General features: G+C 34.6%; 2 protein-coding genes across 2 annotated transcripts in view; one reads left to right on the forward strand and one right to left on the reverse strand.

Moving 5' to 3' along the window:
- LOC145255519 (ras-related protein Rab-34-like) overlaps positions 1–14,449 on the reverse strand; it is a 33,649-nt gene extending 19,200 nt beyond the window's left edge. Inside the window, exons 1-5 of the mRNA XM_080113980.1 lie at positions 14,315–14,449; positions 9,607–9,713; positions 8,169–8,260; positions 6,054–6,119; positions 1,149–1,250 (exon numbers count right to left, since the gene is read on the reverse strand). Of these exons, the coding sequence (XP_079970106.1) occupies positions 1,149–1,250; positions 6,054–6,119; positions 8,169–8,260; positions 9,607–9,678 (332 nt within the window). The 5' untranslated portion in view covers positions 9,679–9,713; positions 14,315–14,449. The remainder of the gene's footprint in view (positions 1–1,148; positions 1,251–6,053; positions 6,120–8,168; positions 8,261–9,606; positions 9,714–14,314) is intronic.
- Positions 14,450–15,640: 1,191 nt separating this feature from the next.
- On the forward strand, positions 15,641–26,072 carry LOC145255620 (large ribosomal subunit protein uL23-like). Its single transcript, XM_080114140.1, has 4 exons — positions 15,641–15,794; positions 21,491–21,899; positions 24,624–24,693; positions 26,014–26,072. Exons 1-4 carry the CDS (start codon positions 15,746–15,748, stop codon positions 26,026–26,028), a joined length of 543 nt encoding a protein of 180 aa, XP_079970266.1. The 5' UTR covers positions 15,641–15,745; the 3' UTR covers positions 26,029–26,072.
- Positions 26,073–27,703: the final 1,631 nt, after the last annotated feature.

Below are 27,703 nucleotides of genomic sequence, written 5' to 3' on the forward strand. Positions count from 1 at the left end.
GCATCCGTCGTTCAAATCAATTAATAAGAATACAATAACAATAATAATAATGTTTTGACCATTGACCCCGCTTGCCACAGTTAACAGATACTACGCTATGATCACAGCCTAAAGGGTCATAACATTACACGTTTGCGTTTATTCATGTCTAAAGTAACAGATGCAAATTAAATTCTTCTGGAGGTTAAAGATTCAGTCCTTAGTATGGACAACATTCAAAATACGATTGCAAATTACTCAGGACATATACAGAACCATTGTGGAAATCACAATCAAGATGAGAACAGTAGTTCGAAGAATCCAAATAATATGAATAATTAATCCTCATCTAAAAAAATTAGAAATAGTTTTGCTTTTTTTTTTTTTTTTACTTGGAAATCACCATTTTTATCAAGGCCCTAAGGCCACTTGAGGATAAAGGTTAATGAATGTAAGGTGGTAGAGTAGTAATCGTTAATGGTGTAGATTGCTAAAGTGGATAGAATTTGATTATTTATGAGGACGGTTCAACAAGAAGTTTATATTGAATTAGAAGTCTACCATGTTGTATTCAACCAGGAAGCAGGCCAGCAGAACAGTGTTCCACAGGCGGGCAATTCTGGGAAAGAAGCTTTGTTCATGGAATCTGCATTTAGATTTAGGCACAGTTAGAGAGTAGGGGGAATCATATATAGCTAGCTGAGTGTTTTTGTGAAAATTTAGCAAGGGGGGAATCATAGATTGGAGTTCAGTCGAGCACTTGCTATGAAAATAATGATAGAGCAGTTATAGGCCCACAATGTCTCTTCTGTGGAAAAGAGGTCGCAGGGAAGAGAAAAGGGCATCACTTACTAGGTTTTGAAGCTGGTTTTGAACTCTATCAAGGCTGGAGGGAGCATGCCGAGCAGCTCCTACACAAATGTGGCAACAGTTCCCCATTTTAGAGTGTACCTGGCTCTTATACAGATAGAGGATGGCATCAGCGGTAGAGTAAGCCAACCATTTCTTCAGTGATCTTGGCAACAGATTTGATGTATATGTTCCATTTTAGATCAGGAATGAAGGTCAAGCCCAGAAACTTGTCAAGCCCAGAAGCTTCCTCAAGATGAGAGCCATTCTCTTCAACTGGGGCATGATGGGACTAGATAAGGCGACAGAAATGTACTTACACTTGAAGCGTATAAGGGGCAGCCAAGATGGAGAACTTTTCCACTTCAAAATCAACGCCAATTGTTGCTTTGTAGTCACGATCAAATATATCATGGCAAAATCTAGAAATCAAAAAATAAAATTAAATAAAATGCAGAAGTGAAATTGCCTACACTGAAATAATATATTCACGTAAGACTTTTTCTTCCGATAAAACCGTGCAAAACTTATAGCCTGTTGACTTAAAATGGGTGATTTATTCCAAATTGATGACTGAATACGGTTAAATTTGTACTCGATTTCGCATCAACTACGAATCCCTAACTTTGCATCAAACCAAAATTAAAATATGTTTACATTATTATTACATTTTTATTTTTTTTTCTCATGTTCACCCTTAAACAACGCATATCGTTACTTTAACGTAAGGGGCTACTATTTGGAATCATACTTAGGAAAGATTAAGAAGATGTTGGTCTACATTACATTTAAACTTCAGTACAATCAGGGAAGCAGGTAGCAGGAAGGGAATTCCAAAGTCTAGCGGTCCAAGAGAAGAAACTATTAAAGTTTTCTGGCATTTAGGGACCTCAACAGTGAAGGGGGTGTGATTTTTGTTGATAAACGTGTTTGTCGGGAATATATACGTCAAGGGAGCACAAATGCAACAAGTTCATCAGAGCACATTCTATTAAAATATTTGTAAAAGAGGTACAGAGATGCAACATTGTGGTGATTGGACAGGGGTTGGAGCTTAGTTGACAAAGTGGGTTGGTTGGTTGGTTGGTTGTTTTTGTTTTACGGCATATCAACCCTTTTCGGGTTATTTAATGCCGAATCCAAAGATTTTGAGGAAAATTTTTTTAACATATTTGTTGTTTTCAAGTCGGTTTCTATTCAACCCATAGTTGGGACCCTAACAGGTACTACCACTCCGGGTCAGAGTGGACCTGGGAGCAACAGCAATTAAAGGGTGACTCCACACTCCCAAAAGTCCACAAGCTGGGGCCTCACCACTGGATATAGTTTAAGGTCATATCCAGGACCAGACAAAGTGGGGTCTATTAGATTGAAGACTCTTTTTTGGACCCTATCCAAATAAGGAGAGACTAGTGGTAGATGCACCAGCCCAGATGTGGTAACAACACTCCATGCATGGGTGAATGGTGGCCTCGTAGAGGTACAGGATACTCTCAGGTGTAAGTAGTCTTCTAGCTCGATAACCTTCGCAATGTCCTTAATGTATTTATTGCAGTTCATATTGTCCATGAATGTTAGACCGAGAAGTTTGAAGGAAGAATTCTCAGGTGGGGTGTTATTTGTCATGGATATTGGTGGTTGGAGAGGCGTCTTGTAGTTATTAAATGAGAGCAGCTTAGATATACTAGTAATGTTACCATCCATTTGCGGCCCCATTTCACTACCGTCTACAATTCTGCCATTGTGAAATACATAACAGTATGCAATATTAATTAGTAAGAGCATCTTTAGAAAATGTTTGGGAGGCATTTAGTACCGTATATAATTGCAGACATTTTAAAACTACGTCCAATATTCGTGTTTTTCGCTATTTCTGCAGTGGGCGGGGGGGGGGGGGTAAAGAACATAATCCCGGTGAATAGCGAGGGAATATTATATATATTGTTTTTGGTAGAGTTTGATTTTTTTTCATATGAAAGTATGATGTAGAAGTGAAATGAAGCTGCTACTTTAATCGTTTTAACTCTAACCTCTTATCCATTCTTTCAATGTGGCCATACCATCAAAGTCTACTCTTCACAAGCAAGTGTTACATTTCAGGATGATGATGGCCGAATCGTCATTTGTGTTTAAGTCAATTGAATTTCAAAAATAACAATTTTTGTCATTTCTTTGACATAAGACACAAATGAAAAGCAACAGACTCATATGTAGTATTGGGAATCCCAGCTTAAATGCTATATAGGTAGAAATAGAAAGTTATGTAGGCAAATTTTGATTTCCCATCAGCGAGTTAGCAGGGTCAAAAGGTTGGGTTTGACAGGCATCAAACTCAAGTTACCTTTTGACGACCTAGATAGAATGCACCAGAAATTAGGGGTGACATGGGAATTGTGGTCGTAGGCTTCCGGTTGACGACCACATGGGCTGAGAGTAGTTTTGTGCAGCAGAGAATACAGATGGGAGATTTCGAGTCTCCGACAACCAGGTTCCAAGATATAGGCTTGCCTTAAATAAAAGATTGAAGCTTCAGTCCATCTTGTTGTCATTCATGAATCTGTCTGCAGTGACCACTCCCCAACGAGATGGCAGACCAGCATCCAAGAAGATATCATCCGCTGGTCAAGGCAAGCAGGTATGTACGCATTATACGTTTGCATGAACGTCTCGAGACTTTCAAGGCAAAAGAACTGTGTAAGGATAAGAACACATAGACTCGTAAAAGTAAATTTAAAAGTACCCGTAAAAGTAAACGGATTAAATAAATAATACTAGAGGATGACCTCCGATCTGTAGTGGAATGGGGACAAAAATGGATGGTTACATTCAATGCTGCTAAGACTAAACTTGTATCCTTCAATAACTACAAGAAACCTTCTCTACCACCAATAGCAATAGCCAAAGACTATTTATCTGAAATCACATCCTTTACTCGGCCTAATGTTCACAGGAAACATGAGTTGGAAAAATTACATTGAGAGCATTGCCAGAAATGCTGCGAAAAAGGTAAGTTCTCTCTACTGTGCTAGAAAGCTACTAACGCCCGAAAGTATCCTGTACCTCTATAAGGCCACCATTCGCCCATGTATGGAGTATTGTTGTCATATTTGGGCTGGTGCATCTGCTACTAGTCTCTCACTCCTAGACAGGGTTCAAAAGAGAGTCGCCAACCTAATAGGTCCTGAACTGTCATCTAAGCTTCAGCCTCTGTCCCATCGACGTAATGTAGCATCCCTCTGCCTGTTCTACAAGTATTTAAATGGTGAATGCTCTGATGAACTGCAAGCACTTGTGCCCCCTCGACGTAAGTACCTCCGACAAACCCGACAAGCAGCAAAATCCCACCCCTTCACAGTTGAGATCCCTAGATGTAAGAGAGCCTTCTACTCCAGTAGTTTCTTCCCCAGAACCGCTGGACTTTGGAATTCCCTTCCGAGTTCCTGCTTCCCCAACTGTACTGACATGCAGAAGTTCAAGTGTAACGTGAACCGACATCTTGCTGCCCAACTTCCCACATTGTACCCCTTTAGCTTATGTCCCTGATAGTAGACCCCTACAGCAAAGTGGCAATGTGAAATTGCAATAAAAATAAATAAATAAATAAAGATGCAAAAGCTTTCTTTAACACAAATACTTTAACATTAAAGCTGTCAGTAAAATGTGCTGTTAATTCTAACACAAATTTAGGCATTTCTATACACTGCTTGAACAATGTTCAGTATCAACTTAATCTCACTATTCCTAGCAACACACATGCACGATAAAACGCTTTGGATACTCAGATTTCAAGAGAGTTCTGCTAAAATTTTCATATTTTAAAAACCAAAGCACTTGAAGTGCTCAAATTTTTCTTTTTTTTTTTTTTTTTTAATACAAAGGTGTCACCAGTTATCAAGGTCTGGAGGCCACTCGAGGATAAGGACTAATGAATGTACAGTAGTCAATGGGAAAATGTTGTAATCATTAGTAGTGGGAATTGGGTAAATTGGATTACTTAAGGGGGGAGGGGCTCATCAAGAACTTGTTTACGTTGGACTTGAAGACGACCATATCGTGGTCAGTTGGAAAGCACGATATAACAATTTTTACACACGCTATATTATATAAAGATATATTGTTACATAAAGGATGCCCAGCATCTCAAATGGGTTCAGCGTTTGGTGACAAGAATGGGGACTGGACGCAGAAGTCTATCCTATGACCAACGTTTAAGGGCTTTAAATCTTTTTTCCTTTGAGCACAGGAGGCTTTGAGACGACCTCATCTTCGCCTACATGAATGGTGCGACCTGGACCAGGACCCGTTCTTCACCCCTGCTCCAGATTACAGGCTCTGTGAGCACACGAAAAAGCTCTACCGTTGACAATTTCGGAGGCACTGACAGCAATGTTTTCGGTTCGAGTGGCATCTTCATGGAACCAGCTACCTGATGAGGTCGTAAACCTGCCCACACGACAGGGCTTCAAAGTGGCCTTGGACAGACGGTGGTCGGACCTCTACAGTTTTCCCCCTGTATAGTTTCTCTTTGTATACAGCCCCCTAAATTCTTACTACGTTTTTCACTTGTAAATGGAAATCACTTGTGCATTTATTCTTTGACAAATGAATATGTAGTGGGGGACAGGATAGTCTGCTTGTGTTATAGATGATCCCATCCTCCACGTTGTTAAATGATTGAGAAGCAAAAGGTTGCATGATAATGACAAAAACATACCGATATATATATATATATATATATATATATATATATATATTAGTGAAAGAATGCAGATTTATTTACATACATTTACATTAGAAATATTAAGGATATAGATAGTAAGAATAAGAGTTAGTTGAGAATGAGAGTAACGTTACTTGCGATTGATGAGAGGCTGACGGGTTAATCAGGAGCACTCTGGTTGGGTGGCCATGCCACCGGAGTGGTCTCTGTCACATCTTGACTGGTCGAGAGTTCAGCGGAAAAAAGGGAGAGAGAGATAAGAAACAGGAAGTCACGTGGCTGCGTCGCTCTCCAGTTATCAGAATTAAAGGGCGACAATCGAGTTAGCCTGGGAGTTTCGATTCCCACAAATGAATGAATTGTATCAGAACTGGGAAAAATTTTGGAATCATCCCGTCACCACTCACTATAAACCTAGATTATATATACAAGTTGCCTGACATGCAAGGGTCAAATGATTGAGACTTGCAGTGTACATATATCGGCAAGGTATCTTGACACTTACCTGTTGACAAGACTGGTTTTACCCACAGAAATGTCCCCAACAATCACAGCTTTAGAAATCCGCAAACTAAAAGAAAAAAAAAATTACAGTTAAAATTAGTAAATCAGACATTTCAGAGAGATTTTTGGTCATAGTCACCTAACATACTTCCTAACTTCCGGCATACCACTACTGGAAGTGGTGACAAGGCAAATCAGTTTCTTCACTTTTTTCTCTCGTGCCTATATCTCCCCTATGCATATACGTTTTTTTTCTTTTTTACATTTTTCCAATATTTTCATACTTTCATTAACGTATATATCTTATAAAATTTCTAATAAAATAAAAACTTTTATTCTTTTAATTTTGTTATTAAAAATGCAAATAAAGACTAATCGTGTTATTTTTATCTTATTATAATTTTGTTAATTTTTAAATTTTTCAATAATGTCCTTTTCTTATATTTCGGTAAATCACTTCACAAAAGAAATATTGAAGAAAAGAACAATAAAAGTGAAGGAACCGATTTTGCCTTGTTACTGCTCCTGGTAGCGCTACACCGAAAGTTAGGAAGTATATTACCTGACTGTAACCATTTTTTTTTTTAGATACAATACATTTCCCTATGAAGTTTTGTCATCAGCAAGTTCTTTTTGGGTTTTTGTTTTTTTATTCAATTTTCATCCCAAACAAGACACAATGCCACTTTGAAGTATAGTAGGAGCTACCATCGGGGACATAAGTTGCAGGGGTATTATGAAGGGAGACGAGCAGTAAGATGTCTGTTCACATTACACTTGAACTTCTGCATGTCAGTACACTTGGGGAAGCAGAATCCTGGAAGGGAGTTGCAAAGTCTAGCAGTTCCGGGGAATAAACTATTGGAGTAGAAGGCTTTCTTACACCTAGGGATCACTACTGTGTAGGAGTGGGATTTAGCTGTTTGTTGGATTTGTCGCGGGTATTCACGTCGAGGGGGTACAAGTGCCTGTAATTCGTCAGAGCATTCACCAGTGTGGGGTTGGGGTTTGTCGAGGGTGTTCACGTCGTGGGGCACAAGCGTGTGCAGTTCATCAGAGCATTCACCATTAAAATACTTGTAGAACAGGCAGAGGAATGCAACATTTCATCAATGGGACAGAGGCTGAAGCTTAGATGACAGTTCAGGACCTATCAGGTTGGCAACTCTTTTTTGAACCCTGTCAAGAGTGAGAGACAAGTAGCAGATGCACCAGCCCAAATGTGACAACAGTACTTCATACATGGGCGAATGGTGGCCTTATAGAGGTACAGGATAATTTCAGGCGTAAGTAGTTTTCTAACACGGTAGAGAGAGCCCACCTTCTTCACAGCAGTCTTGGCAATGCTCTCAATGTATCTATTCCAGTTCATATTCCCTGTAAACATTAGGCCGAGGAGTTTAAAGGAAGTATTTTCGAGTAATGTGTTCTTGGCCATTGCTATTGGTGGTAGAGAAGGTTTCTTGTAATTATTGAAGGAAACAAGCTTAGTCTTGGTAGCATTGAATGTGACCCTCCATTTTTGTCCCCATTCCACTACAACTTTGAGGTCATCCTCTAGTGTTTCTGCCATTTCCTTAGATATGTGTTCATCTGTTTTCCCCTCGTGCCTGTTATAGAGAGTGGTGTCATCATTATCAGCAAATATACCCATCTCAGAAACAATTTTATCAGGGAGGTCATTTATGAATATCAAGAATAATAAAGGTCCAAGGATAGACCCTTGAGGTACTCCTGCATTTATATCATATTGTTTAGATATACGACCGTCAAGGACAACCTGGATTTTTCTCTTACTTAAGAAGGATTTAATTACATTATATATTTTTCCAGTATTCTTCCAAGTTTGAAATATCATTTACATCAGGCTGTTACAATTTGAGATAGCATTTATCAGGCCAAAAATATGTATCGGTTTTCTGTAAAAATGCACCATATTTCAGCTATATCGCTTTTAATGCTAAGCATTTATATTTGGACTGAAGCTGCTGCTCTCCTGGTCAAAAATATTGGTTTCCTAAAGATTTTAAGAACTCATGATTCACTTCCCACCGCAAAAAAAAATTTTTTCTTTATGGCAATGCAAACAGTGTTAATTTCTCCATGTTCTACTCACCTAACGCGTCCAGTTTTGTTTTCACAACAAGCGTTCTTGACTTTCGGATTAAAATTCAGCTGATGATATGGCGATGCATCCGGATGAAATGCCTGCAATAATGAAAAAAAAAACCATCAAACAATATTTTACGCTCTTCTTCACGCGTATCTTGTTGAATTCGGGAATTTGGATGAAATTTCAAACAGAACCATTTATTTACTTCATGCGGGTAGCATGCTCCTGTCTGTCAGTTAAATTCCCAAGTTCGGCAGAAACATTACCGAGTTTGACAAGATACAATTGAGCTGAAGAAGATCAAAAGCTACATCGACCGAAACGTTGTGAAGATAGAACTCAAGATGAGAACAATAGGCCAAAGGAATTAATAATTAATCATATTTTTAATGGAATTTGCTCTCATGAACTCATATATGAATCTAAAGATTTTTTTGTTGGCATTGGTTTCCCTGATAATTTTCTAATCAGAATTCTTTCTAGAAATGTATATACACGAGGGACTATGAGAAGGTTGCCAACATTCGAAGGGAAAGTGATTTTTGTGGAATGAACTGGATTTGAACTTGGAACATCCAGGTCGCCAGTCCAGGTCGTTAACCATTGTTACTTTCCAGTGAAGCATACAAAGTTAGTACAGGAACTAAAATAATCAAGAAAAAAATTTAAATAAAAAAGAAATGGAAAAGGGAAAAAAAGGGAAAGAAAAAGAGAAAAAAGGGAAAGAAAGAGAGAAAAAAGGAAAGAAAAAGGGAAAAAAAGAAAAGGGAAAAGAGAAAAAAGGAAAGAAAAAGAGAAAAAAGGAAAGAAAAAGAGAAAAAAGGAAAGAAAAAAAGGAAAAGAAAAAGAGAAAAAAAGGAAAAGAAAAAGAGAAAAAAAGGAAAAGAAAAAGAGAAAAAAGGAAAAGAAAAAGAGAAAAAAAGAGAAAAAAGGAGAAAAGAACAAAAATGGAGAAAAGAAAAAAAGAAAAAGGAAAAAAAAAGAAAAAGTTAGTACAGGAACTAAAAAAAAAGAAAAAAATCTAAATAAAAAAGAAATGAAAAGGGGGAAAAAAAGGAAAGAAAAAGAGAAAAAAAGGACAAGAAAGAGAGAAAAAAACGAGAGAAAAAAGGAAAGGAAAAGAGAAAAAAAGGACAAGAAAGAGAGAAAAAAACGAGAGAAAAAAGGAAAGGAAAAGAGAAAAGGAAAGAAAAAGAGAAAAGGAAAGAAAGAGAAAAAAGGAAAGAAAAAGAGAAAAAAGGATAAAAGAAAAAAGGAAAAGAAAAAGAGAAAAAAGGAAAGAAAGAGAAAAAAGAGAAAAAAGGAGAAAAGAACAAAAACGGAGAAAAGAAAATAAAGGAAAAAAGAAACAGGAAAAAAAAAGAAAATAAGGAAAAAAGATAAAAATGGAAAAGAAAAAAAGAAAAAACTAGTAAAAAAAGAAAAAAATTATAACATTTACAGATGGAAATTTGTTGATGACTCTGTCTTTAGCAGCATTTGGTGTGATAAGAACTCTGACATTGCGTGGCATGATCGACAGCAAGGAACGCCAAGATCTTTATGTACCTGAAGTAAAAAAAGTGAAAAATAATATGGCAATTATATTTCTGAATTTTTGACTGATTGACCACAATGCAGGCTGAAGTAAATTTAAATGTTGTAACAACCCCCAAAAATGCCATCCACATAACGAAAATAGAATGTTGGTTTCAGCAACCAATCAAGCAATTACTTCTGAAATACAACAAAAATATTCAGCCTCAAGGAGTCATTTGATGATACAGGTTCCCATCAAAGTTAAATTCAAGACTTAGTAGTTAAACCCATGAACTCAATAAATATATGCTCAGGGGATGGGGGCTTAGCTAGGGAATCATGATAAAGACTATTGGCACAAATCCCAATAGTTTCATCGAGAGGCATTTTAGTAAACAAACTGGACGTCCTGGGAACATAGATAGCGAGTATTTGAAGAACACCCAACTTTATAAATAAATTTTGTAAACTGAAGCAAATCAGGAATGCAAAATCAAGAGTATATCCTCAGATCATGCGTGAGGATCTCGGTTAACCATTTGCCTAAATCATATTGGATGGAATAAGAGGTAGGCAGTACATGACATTTTTTCTCAGATTTTTTTTGGCCATACATTTTTGGATGCATTTTCGTGGAAATCATGAAATTCAGACGAAAATATTTGGAAATTTCAATTTTTGGTCAGTAGCCAGCCAAAAAACAAAAAAAAAATATTTTGCTCCAAAATTCGGCTCAAAACCACCAGATGGCACAAAAACACACATAACTTCACTTTCATTTTGAAGCGCGTTTTTTCGCTCAATCGAATCGTGTTATTCGTTACCATTCTCAATCTCTTCATTTTTTTGCAGGTTTTTCAACAGCATGGACAAAATTCAAATCCGCACGATTTTCTTGTTCCAGTTCAAACCAGGCCAAAAAGCTGCTGAGACAACTTGTGATATCAATGATGCGTTTGGTCCAGGAACCACTAAACGAACATGCGGCACAACAGTGGTTCAAGAAATTTTGCAATGGTTACAAGAGCGTCGAAGATGAAGACGGTCGCAGCCAGCTGACTGCAGTTGATAACGAACATTTGAAAGCCTTAATTGAAGGCAATCCTTGCCAAACCACACAAGGTGCTATCGAACTCGAACACTCAACAGCCGTTCGCCATAAGGATTTTTAAAAAGTTGGATAAATAGGTGCGGAATGAATTGAACAATAATCAAAAAAATTGTCGTTTTGAGGTGTCTTCTACGCTCCCTCTGCGTAACAAAAACGACCCATTTCTTGAGAGGATTGTAACGTATGATGAGAAGTGGATCCTCTATGACAACCGGCGACGTTCGGCACAGTGGTTGGATGCCGGAGAAGCACCACAACACTTCCCGAAGCCAAAATTGCACCAAGAAAAAGTTATGGCGACTGTTTGGTGGTCTGCGACCAGTCTTATCCACCACAGCTTCTTGAATCTGGGCGAAACGATTATAGCAGAGAAGTACTGCTGACAAATTGATGAAATGCATCAGAAACTCCAACGTATGTGCCCAAAATTGGTCAATATGAAAGGATCAATTCTCCTCCATGACAACACTTGCCCACATGTTGTAGAAGCTGGGCTACGAGATTGCCTCATCCGCCATGTTCACCAGACCTCTCGCCCACTGAGTATCACTTTTTCAAGCATCTTGATAACTTCCACACGAAAAATGCTTCAAAAGCCGAAATGATGCCAAATCTGCCTTTAATGACTTCATCGCTTCCAGAACTCCGGATTTTTATGTTAAAAACTTGTTTCTCGTTGGCAAAAATGTATTGATTCTAATAGCTCTTATTTCGATTAATAAAGTTTATTAAGAAAGGAGTTATGATCTTTTGAAGTTGAACGTCAAAAAATGACATTATTTTTGCACCAACCTTATATATATATGATGATGATGATGATTGCAACGTCTTGTCAGACGAGTGCCACTCCCTCAGACATCTAAAATCCACGAGCCCAAATGTCTGAGGGAGTATCTATACAAATATGATGTTACAGAGTCTTAGCTTTGTACGACAGCTAAGTCTCTCTCTCTCGGTTCAAAATGTTGAGATCCAGCAACAAGCAAGAGCAAGATAGCCAGCAACAAATTAAACTGCAGACCAGCTTAATGCGCGTACTGGGCTTCCGCTTTATGTTTTTTTTAAATCAGAGATTTGCTTCTCCTAGAAAGGTTGCCTTCACCACGGCTTACGGGAGCCCTCTCTACCCCAATACACATATACACACACACACTTGGTGCTACTTTGGCCGTGGACCCAGAAAAAGAGTTCATTCGCCCTTTGGAAGGTCTTGTTTTTAATCCTTCAGGGAGACTAGCCGCCCTCCTCACCAAACAAGTCTGGTGGGGGAACCAGTTTAGTCGCCGGTGACCCGACCATGAGGCAGGTAGTACTGGGTTACATGGTACCAGTAGCATATGACATGACCTGACATATATATATAATATATATACATATATATATATATAGATATAGATATTATTTAAATTAACTGATCAAGTCATTTTATTTTTAAATAAGGGATTATCTCATGTCACCATCTTTAAGTAAAAGGAGATAACTCAACAATAATTCAAACTTGCAAGACTGTCCTTGTAATACCTACAATTTCTCCTTAATCGCTTAAAACGATTTTCTTTTTAAAAATAAAAATACTTAATCTATTTAAATGACTTTTGGAATATGATCTTTTTCGTGATACAGATTTTCCTTCATTTGTTGTTTTTAATATAGACGAAATTCTGGACATGAATCCCTAACAATAAAACCGTCACCCTCTTCCACAGCGTTGCATCAATAATCAATGTTTTTGAAGTAATTTTATAGAATCACCCCCCCCCTCCCGGTTCCACTTCAATTAGGTGCATTTTTTTATGTGGAGCGACTGGAGCGGAAACCCCTGTTTTTATATGGGGGCGCTCCTACACTATTACGACAAAATTTCGGAAATCATAATACTGACTTTCACATGAAAACAATGATATCTACGTATTCCTTGTATTTTTAAGATGATTATATCCAAAAAATTACGAAAATCGATAAGGTAGAAAATTATTTATTAAAGAAAATAAAAATGAAATTTGATGAAAACGATCGATAAGACAAAAGAGAATTCCAAAGGAAGATAATTTTCCGTTTCGATTTAAACAAGATGGCGGCAATTTGTCACCTGCTACCACGATTAAAGCTGTCTTGTTTAATAATTCAGTAATATTCAGCTAATTCCGTCCGACTACATGATTTAGAAAGTTACCATTGTAACTTATTAAAATTGACAAAAAAAAAATCAGTTGAAACAATTGTTTTTATCTGAAAACTCCATTTATCGACTACAAAATCTCGTCCCGATAGTCTAGAAGAAGCGCGTGGAGTGGAGCTGGAGCACCCTAAAAACTTTGAATAGAAAAAAAAAGTCAACTTTGCTACTAACCCTAAGTCCGAGTAATCTATAAAAAATATCGTTTTATTTTATTTTTTGTAAAATAAAATAATAAAAATAACAATTAAATGCGAACGAAAAACAAACAAACCAAAAAAAAAAACAAATGTTTGAGTAGACGTTACTTGGAAATTTACGGACTTTGATATTTTTTTAGATAGGATTTTGAAGTTAAATTCAATTTTTATGGTACTTTTTTGCTTATCAAATTGTTAGGTGAAAGTATCTTCGGGCATTTTATACTATTAATTTATTAACAAAACTGAAAATGTCACAAACAGTAGCCCCCCCTCCCCTACATCAAAATGGTACTGTACTACTGTGCCTCGTTTGAGATGAAAATGCAATAAAAAACAAATAAAAGTGCTAAAAAAAAAACAAAACAAATATATAGCAAATAAATGTTACCAAAGGCAAAATAAGTTACCCTTACCTACCTGTATAAGTTTCTGTGTTTTAACTTATTTTAACGTGTTTATTTACTTCGTAATACAAGTAGTACCGAGTCTTAGGTTAGGATCAGAAGAGAATGGGGCGACATGAGATGTTGATAATGTTTATATGTCTCGATAATCGTTCCAAAATCGAAAATTAAACAAAATACTTGTAGAAAAATAAAACCAATCGTGCGAACTCCCTAGATGATCGTCTCATGTCAGCTATTTTTTTTTTCTTGTTCTAACTTAAGTCTCGGCACTATGTGTTTCGAAGTAAATAAACGCTTTAAAATAAGTTTTAAAAACTTATCCCAGTAGGTAGAAAACTTATTTTGCTTTTGGTAGCAGTTATTTTGTTATATATTTGTTTTTTTGACAATTTCTTTTCGTTTTGTTGTTTATACTGCAAAATGCCCGATCCCATTCCCGTGTTAAGAATGGCTTTCTAAATAGATAACGTTGTTCTTTCGGCACAGAATATTTTGTTTTGCTTTCGTTTTCTAAATAATAAACTTTCAGCACGGTCCGTAAACTGTACAAATACGAAATAAACTTAAATTATTTTTTTTCGTTATTTTATTAACGAAATAAAAAAGTTTTTCATTCATCGACGAAATTAACGCCCAATTTGTCACAAACTTCTTTTTATTATTATTTATGTAAAATATTTTTTAAAAAAATGCTAAATCTATTATTTTATATAAAAAAAAATAGACGTACTTACACAAACCAACAGCCAAAATATACATAAAAGAAGAGCCTTTACTAAATAAATTATATTTTATATTTAAAAAGAATAAGAGTTTGTTCGTATCGTTAAAAAGGCGTGATTATTCGCTACCAACCAATCGGCGTGGTTTCGTTTGTAGCCTTCACAACGGAACTGACCCGAATACCCCCCCCCCCCCACTCCTTCCCTATCAACTGTAATAAGCACAACCACCGTAAAACAGGCCTGTCCAAGACGTCTCGATTATCTGCTGACGTCAGAGCTATTGGTAATAAGTCCCTCCTAAGCAGATAAACAAGACGTTTCAAAGAGGACATTTACACAATACATGTACATATACGAGTATGGTAATTTCTTAAATTATTTAATCTTTAATTTAATTGTTTGGCATTAAAAAAATAGATTACTGCTCGTTTTGTTGAGATAGCGGCATTGCTTGACTTCGTAAGTTTTTTTTTTTTTATACGGAGTCACCACTTATCAAGGCCAGGAGGACACTCGAGGATAAGGGTTAATGGGTAACATAAGTAGTGGAAATTTTGTAAATAATGTTTTCACAATCAAAATATCGTTATTTTCATGGCAAGGGCACAACTGAGCTCCAATCTGTGGTTCCCCTTGCCAAATTTTCACACAAAAAACGCCCAACTAGCTACAACCACTATCAATAATTTCCCCCACTCTCTATCTGTGCCTAAATCTAAATGTAGATTCCGTGAACAAAGCTTCTTTTTCTAGAGCTGGCCTGCTTTCTGGTTGAATTCAAATCCAATGTAAACAAATTCTTGTTGAACCGACCCCATAAATAATCAAATTCTACCTAATTTACACCATTAACAATACTACACGACCACCATACATTCATTAACCCTTATCCTTGAGTGGCCTTTTGGCCTTGATAAGTGGTGACTCCTCCTCCTCCTCCTAATAATAATAATAATAATAATAATAATAATAATAATAATAAAATTTTAATCGTTAAAACCCATGAGAAAACACGATGTTTATTTAAATTTTAACGCAGAAATAACACAAACTATTCTTAAATTAATTCTTGTTTTTTTTTAATGAATGAAGTTCAGTTCCAGTATAAATACTGATCCTTATTTTTATCTTTTTAGAAACATTAAAAAAATCTTTTTACGTTTTTTTTAGAAGCATTTTTAAAATATTTTTTATGCTTTTTTTTTTTTTTTAAGCTCGCATTCATCATCGACAGTCTGTGAGACAAATCAAACTTGTTTACCACGTGCATGACGTCATTTTCCAGCGGCTATCCTTGCTTTACGGAGGTCGTGAATAAGCAACCGTCGAAACCGGAACAGGAACCGGAAATATCAGTCGTCGAAACCGGAACGGAACTTCGGCGATATTCGTCACGTGATATCGTCCCGAACTCTTTCTCTTACAGCCTTTTACATCAAGATGGCGCCCAAGAAGAAGTCTGCTCCCGGCAAAGGTGGAAAATCTAGCGGTAAGATAACATTTTTTCTGACGTTTTTTTAAAAGAATAATACGTTGAATGCCAAAAGCTTCCACTGATCTCCTTAAATGAACTCTATTAGTATTTATTTTGTAATATTATTAACACGAAAAGTTGAAAATATATCCAGTGGCTTCCTCCACATGGTTCCTATTATTACAAATAATCCGTGTATTTCGGATTCTTTAAAATTAAACGTTCTTAAATACTTTATTATATTTCTTTTCGGTTCATTTTTGTATCACTAACGGAATATTTCTCTAGCCGCGGCATTATTGTCGGAACGATGTCTTTTAAACTAAAGCGTAAATATTAAAAAAAAAAAAAAAAAAAATGGCTACCTTTTTAATCGCTTTCGCATGGCCTCAAAGTCGGTGATCAATTTTCTGTAATATTAACATTAAAAATAAATCCCCCACTTCTGAACATCTTTATATACACGTGTTCAATTTCTCTTAATACAGTTCAAACGCTTCGAAATTTCGTTGAAAGAGTCCAAAGTAATTTTTTTTAATAGCAAAGAGGCGCTTCTACACTATTGGGACGAGATCTTGTTTTCGATAAATAACGATGGTTTGAACTTTTTTTTTTTTTTTTTTTTTTTTTGTCAAATTTTAAGTTATAATGGTAGCTTCCAAATTATACAGTCGGAGTTAACTGAATATTGCGTTACTAAAAAAATGTTATTTATACTTAAATCGCGGTAGCAGGTGAAAAATTGCAGCCATCTATAAACCGAAACGGAAAATTGCCTCCCTTTTGAACTCTATGATGTTTTACGATCGTTTTTATCCAATTCTATTTTCTTTAATTTACCTTATCGATTTTTGTAATTTTTGGATATAATCATTTTAAAAATATGAGGAATACGTAGATAACATTGTTTTCATGTGAAATTCAGTTTTACGATTTCTGAAATTTCGTTTCAATAGTGTAAAAGAACGAATATATAACAAATAAAGAACGGCTTTCGGAATAAACACCCAACCTCGAAAGCCGTTCTTAACATGAGCTGGTTGGGGGTGTTTATACTACGCTGGGCGAAGGCGTAAAAAAAGTACCCAAATAAATGGGTGCTTATGTATTTTGCGTACCCCGCTATTTTGAATTTTTTTTTTTTTTTTTTTCAGGTTAAATTCAAGTTTCACGCTATTTTTATTTATTAAAGTGTGCAGTGGAAGCACAGAATAGTTACAAAACACCTTCCCCTCAGTGTTAAGAGTAGCTTTCGAAATGTTATTTCAGCGCGGTATACATAAGTACTATGTTATCAAAATGAGTGAAACTGCCATTGTTTTTAGTTAAAATATATATATATATATATATATATATATATTGCAGCCATAAACAATCTAAAATGTGCGTTCCGAGAGTTATGTCCCCTGTGTATATGCAAATTTACCTTTTTTCTGTGAAAATTACTTTTACTCCATCACCTTACAGATGCTAAACTTCTGACTGACAAACAATATGGATTTAGACAAGACCGTTCCACAGCAGAAAACCTCCCTGTAATCTCGGAACGTATATACCATTCACTGGACAAAGCGGGGGAAGGCAGGAGCGGTAGCTCTAGATATATCTAAGGTTTTTGACAGGGTATGGCATGAGGGTCTCCAGGAAAATTAGATCATACGGTATATCACTGGTAGAATACTTAACATAATTAAATCCTTAGATAAGAGAAAAATCCAGGCTGTCCTCGACGGTCGTACATTTAAACAATATAATATAAATGCGGAATGCCTTGGACCTGTTGTTCCTAATATTCATAAATGACCTCCCCGACAAAACTGCCTCTGAGATGGGTGACACCACACTCTGACAGGAAAACAAATGAACACATATCTAAAGAAATGGCAAAAGCAATAGAGGATAACCTCCAATCTGTAGTGGAATGGGACAAAAATGGATGGTCACATTCGATGCTGCCAAGACTAAACTTGTTTCCTTGAATAATTACAAGAAACCTTCTCTGCCACAAATAGCAATGACCAGTTACTCTTTATCTGAGAGTACATCTTTCAAACTGCTTGGCCTAACGTTCACAAAACATGAGTTGGAACAATTACATTGAAAACATTGCCAGGGCCGCTGCGAAGAAGGTAGGCTCTCTCTACCATGCTAGAAAACTAATAACACCCCAAAGTATCCTGTACCTCCTATAAGGCCACCATTCGCCCATGTATGGAGTATTGTTGTCACATTTGGGCTGGTGCATTTGCTACTGGTCTCTCGCTCCTAGACAAGGTTCAAAAGAGAATCGCCCATCTGATAGGCCCTGAACTGTCATCTAAGCTTCAGCCTCTGTCCCATCGACGAAATGTTGCATCCCTCTGCCTGTTCTACAAGTATTTTAATGGTGAATACTTTGACGAACTGCACACACTTGTGCCCCCTCGACAAACCCGACAGGCAGCTAAATCCCACCCCCACACAGATCCCTAGATGTAAAAGATCTTTCTACTCCAGTAGTTTCTTCCCCAGAACTGCTAGACTCTGGAATTCCATTCCAGGTCCCTGCTTCCCCAACTGTACTAACATGCAGAAGTTCAAGTGCAACGTGAACCGACATCTTGCTGCCCAAATCCCAACATAGTATCCCAGTAGTTGTTGCCCCTGATAGTAGCCCCCTACACCAAAGTGGCAGTGTGCTTTGTTTGGGGTGAAAATGAATTTTCATAATCTTTTGATATTATTTTCGACGGAGGCTCCGATCTCGTAAGCAGTTCGTTTTAGGGAGCGTTCTTTATTCTAAAAAGGAAAAGTTTGGCGTGTTGTTTTTATTGGGGGTGGTGGGGGGAGGTATAGGAAATAATTATTAAGGCAAAAAGTCGTGTTCTCTTCGATTAATTTTTTTTTTTTTTTTTTTTTTTTTTTTTTAAATCAAGAAAATTAAAAGGTACTAGAAAGGTTTTTGGGTAGTTTTTATGCTGCACCCTCAACCACCCCATAAGAACGGTTTTCGGATAAACACCCCCCACCTCCCCATGTTAAGAATGGCTGTCGATGTTGGGGGGTGTTTATTCCGAAAGCCGTTCTTAACATGGGGAGGTTTGGGGTGTTTATAATACGCTGTGACACGTAAAAATTTACCGGTTTTTGTTTATCCCCGCAAGTGCTAATCTGGACTTGCGCCAATTTTCCTGTAACTATAATCTCTCCATCTCCCGAAAACCGGGCAAACAAAAGAAAAATCAAGCAAAAATTATTTAAAAAAAAAAAAAAAAAAAAACGCACACACGCCAAACTTTTTTCGGAATAAAGAAAAGAACGCTCCCTCGAACGAACTGTCCGTATTTCGCTATAGGGGCCTCATTCGTATACGTCAGCCCGACTTTTTCATCTTCGTTGTTTTTTTTTTTTTTTTTTTTTTTTTTTTTTTTTTTTGCACTTATAGTTTAACCTATTTCAAACTGATGGTAATTTTTGCTAACCAGCGGAGAGGGACAAGAGTTGGGTCACGTGTACAAAGCGATCCTTCCCCCTATTTTAGTTTCTTTTTTTTTAGAATAGACAAACCTTATTGTTACACGCTTTAACATTTTGGCGATGAAAGGGAGATAATTCACTATCGATCTTTATTAGTTGCCTCCCCTTGGTCAACCAATTTTTTTCAAATTCCTAATTAAAACTATAAAATCTCACAGAAATAAACATCTACGGAGCCATTAACTTTCTCTTTTTTCCAAACAACTAACATGCCTGAAGACTGTTAAAGAACAATCCGATCGGAACGTTCGTTGCACATGAGATCAATAATTCGATCAGGGCAATACATTTTTTGAGGTTTGTTTTACTATACACATAGATTCGAAAAAGTTGTCAAAAAAACAAATATATAACAAATAAATGTTAGCAAAGTTACTTTGCTACCTAACTGGATACTTTTTTTTTAGTGTTTTTATTTAATGTAACATGTTTATTCAGCTCGAAAAATGTGTTTACCGATGTATTAGAAAGTTTAAAATGGCACTGAACTCTCTACTGAACAAGGTAAGTTTGGGAAAATGAGTTAAAACTAAGAAACTATACAAAATAGAAACTCGCTCAATATATGTTACCGTGACATAGGCTGACATATATGCGGTGGTTTTTTAACAGTATTTTGCAAATTTTTTATTAACTCCTTTTCCCAAACTTACTGTGTTCAGTTTAAATTTTCCAATACATCGGTAAACACTTTCTCGAGCTAAATAAACATGTTACATTAAATAAAAATACAAAAAATTATCCAGTTAGGTAGAAATGTAACTTGCATTTTTGTTTTTTGACAACTTTTTCGAATGTGTGTACAGTAATACAACCTTGTTACTTTTTTTACCTAACTGGATAAGTGTTTAGTGTTTTTATTTAATGTAACATGTTTATTCTGTTGGAAAAACATGCAGTTTTTATTGGTGTATTTGGAAGACAAATTGCGGTTAGGTCACTGTTGAATACGTTAAGTTTAGGAAAATGAGCCGAAACTATAAAATTATTTAAAATATTGTTAAACCCACCGAATATATCAGTCTGTCATGGTAACATATTGAGCAGGTTTCTTACAGTATTTTGTATAATTTTTTTAGTTTGAACTCATTTCCCCAAACTTAACATATTCAATAGAGACCTCGCCGCCATTTGTCCTTTTCAAATATACCAATAAACATTTTACATTAAATAAAAACACTAAAAACTTATACAGTTAAGTAAAAAAAAAAAATATAAATAAATAACTTATCTTGCCTTTGATAGCATTTATTTATTTGCTTTTGTTGACAAGTTTTGAAAAACTTGTTTCCAAAAGCAAGATAGTTACTCTTCGGCATATCTGATTAAGTTTTTAGTGTTTTTTTTTGTTTTTTTTTAAACTAGTGTTGAGCTTTTCTCGAGCACAATGGGAAAAAATGGCCACATGGTATTTCTTACATCTTGAAATTTCGACAATAAATTGAAAATTATACAAAATGCTGTTATAGAAACCAACCCATTACCGTGGCATTTTCGGTTTGTTCATGAAAATATGGAGGGATATGCAATATAACGGGCAAGCGAACACCCCATAATTTCATTATACCACATTTTTTCAAACTGAAACATAAATTATCAAAGTATACTTACGCAGATATGAAGTCTTTATTAAACCACACACACACACACACACACGTCCAGCTTTATATTATATATATATATATATATATATATGACAGTAACTTTTTTTTTTTTTACCTTTCCAACTAGTCAAAAAGTTGGTTCGTGTACAAAAGACTACCCACCCCACCATACTTTCTAAAGTTTGTAGAATGGGTCCTGCATTCACTTTTGGAAACCTTGTATCCCTCTTTTCATCTTCTTTAATTCATGGGTGATTTTTTTTTTTTTTCCCCCCTGGCATAAAGAAAAGAATTGTTTTCAGGTTTGGCTATTAGTTGGGTCGTATTTGTAGAATGTTATCTATTGCATTATTCTTTTTTCTTTTTAATATATTAAAATTAGACGGTGGAGGATGGGGTGGATAAAAAAAATTCTAATTTGGGCAATCTAGAAAACGGATTTTCTTAAAATTGTTTGCACAAAGTTTTTGTCTGCCCTCTGTAAATACTAAACTTTGTTGCTTTTTATTTATCTGTATTAATATCGTTGACTTATTTTCTAAATATTGAAGTATGACTTAACATCTAGCTAATATTTCCGTTTTGTTGTAGGTACCAAGAAAGGTTCCGAAAAGAAGGTTGAGCCTCGGGCTCGCAAAGTAATCACCGCCGTTGTTAAGGCGAAAGCGAAGGCTAACCGGGCCAAGAAAGCTATCCTAAAGGGAGTCAATACCAAGCGTGCTAAGAAGATCCGCACAAACGTCAGATTCCGACGCCCGCGTACCTTCCGACAGCCCCGTGATCCCAAATATCCCAGGAAGAGCACTTGCAAGCGTGATGATAAATTTGACCAGTTCCGAATTGTGAAGTACCCCCTCACAACGGAATCTGCCATGAAAAAAATTGAAGACAACAACACACTGGTTTTTATCGTCGATAAGAAAGCCAACAAACATCAGATCAACCAAGCAGTGAAAAAATTGTACGATATTGATGCAGAAAAAGTCAACACACTCATCAGGTGAGCATCTTTGGAGATTCAAACTACGTTAAACGGAATTTTATTTACTCCTGATACAATCTATATTAGTCTTTGTTTGTGGATTTGCTTAAAATGTTTAGTTTCAATTTGACTTGGTTTAATTGCTTGTCGAGCTCTGCTGAAGACCAGTGATACAGCAAATGTCAAAACACGTGTTGTTAAATAGTACTTGTCTTTTTTTTTTTTATATATATATATATATATATATATATAAATATTTTGGTCAAATCCAACCCTCTTCTGTAAATTAGACTTTTTTTTTTTTTTTTTTTTTATGAGCTATAACAAAAATGTCTGATAGCTGATCTCTCTTCGTGTCAAATGGAGACTCATATATAACCTCAATGACTGAAGAAGTACGGGTGAACTTCTGTTTTTCTTCCAATTTATTGTCAGAAAGTTACTTAGAGACTAACATAAACAATTTTCTGTTTTTCATTATATTGAGTTATAACCATCTCACCTCTTATATAGGTTAATCATTTGAAACGTTACTCAGTTTGTATATATCTATCATAATGGACTATAAAGTTTTTTTATATTAAGATCCTTTATGTAAATTCTGAAAATCCCAAGATCAAATGAATGCCTTTTTGTAATATCGTGTTAGTGTAATCTAATAGTTTTCCAAGTTCCAAATATCTAGAGGACTCGAAGAATGGTAAAAAAAAAAAAAAAAAAAAAAAACTAAAACAAGTGGATATACAAAACAAAAAAAAACTTTAAAATAAAAACATAACAATAACTCACAAAAATATGAAAGTAATTAAAATCAGTTAAGGTAAATACACTATTTTATCAAATTAAAAAAAATTTTTTTAAAAACTGTAAAAAAAAAAGTATACAGAAATTTTTAATTATCCAACAAGGAGTACAAATAAACTTGAAAGACCTTATTCTGTGGAGTTTTAAAAATGCAATTATCAAAGCAGAGGTTTGCAAAATATACAATAAATTTTGCTGGTTAATGCATTAAAAGAAACTACAAATATGAAATGAATTATATTTTCATCAAAAATGTTATCAGTTTGTGAAAGTTTATAAGGATTCATAATGATTATGAAAGCAGGAACAAAGGATATGGTAAAATCCAGGAAAGAAGGATAAGTCCCCCAAAAATCCATTAATAGTCCATAAGAATGGGAAAATAGAATTACAGATGTCCAGGGCAAATCAGTACTTCAGAAAATCCATCTGATCATGGAGAAGTAAAATTAAAGTTATAAAAAAAATAACGAAAAGGTTAGATAAGAAATCCATGCTGCCAGAAAATTCATGAGATTCTGGAGAAGTAAAAGTGTAGATGTCAATTTTACTTGTGCCTTTTGGTATAACAATTGATTGGTTTTCTTTGCTTCTTGGTTGGACTTCTAAGCTTTGTTAGCACTTCACATCAAGAAGTTTATATATATATATATACACACACACACACACACACAGAGGGTGACCCAAAAAACAGGCCCCAACTCTAATTCGGCCCCGCTTCTTAGTGTTTTGTTTGAATGAAATGAAACTTTGGATATAACTAGTTTATTATATTCAAAACATCACATCAAAACACTAGGGTATTTGGTCCCTTTTTTTTTTCTGTTCTACAGCATATGTTCTAGATGGCCTCCATTTATTTTTTTTGGGGGGGGGGGTACCCTGTATATATGACATCACATCCAGAATGATGGCTGATGAATGTCGATAGAAATGACATATTTAACATCTAAAAATAAATTGCTGTACTAAATTTAGTATTTAGAGAGAAAAAATGCATAAAATTTGAGTTTACAACAATGATTGGCAATAAAGCTTTGATCATTAAAGATTAATAATAACTGCCTTATTTTAATATCAATACAAAATATTAACTTTGTATTATTTGGATTAATCAAACTACCATTCTCATCTTGAGTGTGATTTTCATATTTCGGTTGATGTAACCTCTGACCTTCCTCATGTGTAACGAACTCTGGAATTTTGAGCGGAACCCTTTATTTCATGGGGGTAGCGTGCTCTTGTTCTGTCAGCCATGACTGGATAGAGGTCCTAAGTAATTTGAAATAGTATGTTTTGGTCGCCCACTCTGAAAATTAAACATTGTCATGAAAACACAAACGCAAGGACTCGTGGCACAGTGGTAAGTACTTGGAAAATTCATATGGAATAAGTAATCTCCTAAAGGTTCAATGCTACCCCCCTCCCCTGAAATAAAGGGTTCTGCTTGAAATTCTGTCCCCATTCCTGAGTTCGACAAGATACACCTGAAGGTCAGAGGTTATATCGACCGAAATGTGAAAATCACACTAAAGATAAGAATAGTTTGATTAACCAATCCTCATCTCAAAAATTCAGAAACGTCAAAATATGAAATGTTCTGAAAATTGTCGTCTTCATCTATAATACTAACATCTACTTATAGTGAGGGTTGGTTTAATGTCTGATTCCTATCCTAGGATTTATTTTATTCAACTCTTGATTCCCAGTTTTGAAGTCTTCCCATATTCAGTGTCTTGATTCTTTAGCAATTCTAAAATCTGAACATTCTTATAGATTTTCCTCCTTTGATTCCTAATATGAATTCAGTAAGTCATGAAGCCCCCACACTTCTAAAATTGCACACAATAATCCGGAGTTAACTCCACTTACCTGAATGTCCATAAAATTTCAACATTTGTTTTTCATTCCTAAAATATCATTTTCTCATTTTTCCAGACCCGATGGAGAAAAGAAAGCTTATGTAAAGTTAGTGTCTGACTATGATGCATTAGATATTGCCAACAAGGTAAGACTTTTTTTTTTTTTTTCACCCTCTGTTCTGTGCATGTATTTTTTTTTGTCTTATTTTAATTAAGAATTTATTTTTAAAGAACTATTGAAAACACATTAAAAACTCCTTTTAAGTAATGAATTATGAAGCAATTCCAGGCACAGAACTTGCATCACTAAAATGGTAATGAAAGACCTATTAGATGAAACTTTGTACACGTTCAGTACAATGCGATGGCTTTGATTACAAGTATTTATAACTTTGTTAAAAAAAAAAAAACTTATTTTTATAATTTTATAAACATATTTCTTATAAAATTTCCAAAAAATAATTTATTTTATTAAAAATGTAAATAAAGACTTACTTTTATCTGTATAATTTTATTTCAATAAATCGCTTCACAATAGAAATACTGAAGAACAATAAAATTGAAGGAACTGATTTGCCTTGTCAGTGCTTCCGGTAGTACACACCAGAAGTTAGGAAGTATGTTGGCTGACTATAACCTTTTAATTCTTTAAAATAGTTTTCCAGCCCGAGATGCAAGAAAAGATAGGGTATTGGCTGTTCCTATTTTGTGTGTTTGGGTTTTTTTTTTTGTTTTTTTTTTACATCACAATATAAATTTTAAGGTGAGCGGGGAAAAAATGGCTTTACCGATGATAAATTAAAATAAGTTTCGATTGGGGGGGGGGGGGTATTCGAAAACAAAACTTAACTAAGATCACTCCCAGACTTATACACTAAGGTTCTGTAAATTTGAAAGAAAATCAGTTCAGCCGTTTCAGAGTCTATAAGGAACGAACACACACACACAGTTGCATTTATATAATTGTAGATACTCGAAATCTGATTGGAATATTTTTTTTTTTTTATATTTAAAAACAAAATGAACTACATTTTTCGAATGCATTTTAACCTGTATTTTCACGAGTTATGCCCCCTTTATCATGAAACTACCTAATGTTATCCATATATATTTATATAATATATATAATACTTTGCAGATGTAGTTGAAGTGAAATTCGAAATTGAAAATATTACTTTTTATTTATATCGTGTTCCAAGAAAATAGATATTGAAAATGTCTATGAATCCTGTTTTAAAAGTAGGAAAAGATAAATACGTAAATTCCTATGGCAAATATCCTCTCTCCCTACCTTAATTGCTTATAGTACTTAATCCAAAATGATGTGCATTTAATCAATGAACCAACGTTGCTAATCATTTTTGTTTTGTTTATAATTTTTTTTTATCTGCTAATGAAATCGATTTGTTTTACGTTTAGATAAAAATATTTTTCAAAATGTAAATTTTTTTTTTTTTCTTTTTCAGATTGGAATCATCTAAGAAGTTGATCTGTATACATGTGAAAATAAAAAATTTGAAATAAATGTTTTGATTTAAAAATTTTTATTTTTGTTAAATTGGTGTTTGTGCAGTTTAACAGACATTAAAAAATGAGGATAATGGAAAATTTGAAATGGAGTTTTCAGAAATTGCTTATAATCAAGTATTTTTTGATTTTTACAACATTCTATCATAATATTTAAGAGCATGTTTCAGAAAAAAAAAGGATTTTTAAAAAAAATGCAAACAAATTTTTATTTCTTGTTTTAGCAAAAAAAAAAAAAAATTCTCATTAGCTTTACGGTTTGTGCAGGAAAAAAAATGTCGCTAGCATATTCTGTAAACTTTCACACGTTGAAATTCAAAAAATTGTCATGTTTTCAAACTAAGAATTATATGAAGTTATCTTTTTTTTTTTTTTTCTAAACTGCACAAGCACTATTAAATTCTTATACATTATGTCATTCTCAAACCAAGTGTTTCTCACATGACTTGATAAGTAGTGAAATGGTGATGGGATGATTCCAATATTTTTACCAATTTTGTACAAAGTTCTGATTTTTACAGATTTCTAAATATTTAACTATAACATGGTTATTATTGTTCTGATTACCGTAAAAACAGGTTAAACATGCAGATATTTTCTTAACCGTAAATACTTGTGGGTGGGGTTCTATAGATTTTGGTAGTCTAAAATAAAATATTTTAATATATCAGTGAAAGAATTTTTTCTTTTTTAAAACAAAATCAAATAAAAGGATAATTAGAGGAATCATTTTTGGCATCTGAAAATACGCACAATTTTTTCCAATGTCCCAAAAGGTTCTAAAAATAAGCTTTATCAACTTAGTTTACTTACTGTTTTCAGTGTTTTCTAATTTGATACACCCCTCCCCCCCCCTTATTTATATATATATATATATATATATATAGTGTAATGCTAAATTCTGTAGATTAATATATACATATATATATTGTTTGAAACAAGGCAAATAGGGAGAAAAATTATATTTATTTCCTTAATCCATGGATTTTCAATCATATCTAAGGAAATGAAATGCAATTAATCAAAATGTTCAGTATTTTCCTTAATCCTTTTATGGATTAAGGAAATAAATATATATTTTCTCCCTATATTCCTCGTTTCAAAAACTAAATTCTTAACTTGAAAATATTTAATCTACAGAATTTAACTTTAATCATCAAACATTGCTCTATTTTTATTTATTGAGCTTTACCTTTTTGGCTAGGATTGTCCTGAAATTATTACATCACTTTAATATCTAATAGGACAATTCAGTTCACTTCTAATCTGTGACATATATATATATATATATATATATATATATATGGGATATGTCTGTGTGATGTATTTATATATAGAGAAAACTATTTGATTTGTTTTTGGTCTTAATTTCTAATGACCTTTTCCGTTGAAGCCAAATTTCTTTTCCTTGGAGATTTTGATGCTTGTTTTGAATAATACCATAAATACAAATTTTAAAGCAATGGTATCTAGTTGAATTTCATGTTGAAATAAGACATTACTATCAAGTAATAACTTGTTCTTGTAGTTTTTAAATTCAGATGAATATCGAAACAAGGACGATCAGTATCAACACATTTTTCCCAACACAAAACAAATGATGTAAAAATCTTGCGTTCTAGTAGTGAA

The sequence above is a fragment of the Euprymna scolopes genome, chromosome 31 (genome assembly GCF_053919585.1).
Source record: "Euprymna scolopes isolate OS-2025 chromosome 31, ASM5391958v1, whole genome shotgun sequence".
NCBI lineage: Eukaryota > Metazoa > Mollusca > Cephalopoda > Sepiida > Sepiolidae > Euprymna > Euprymna scolopes.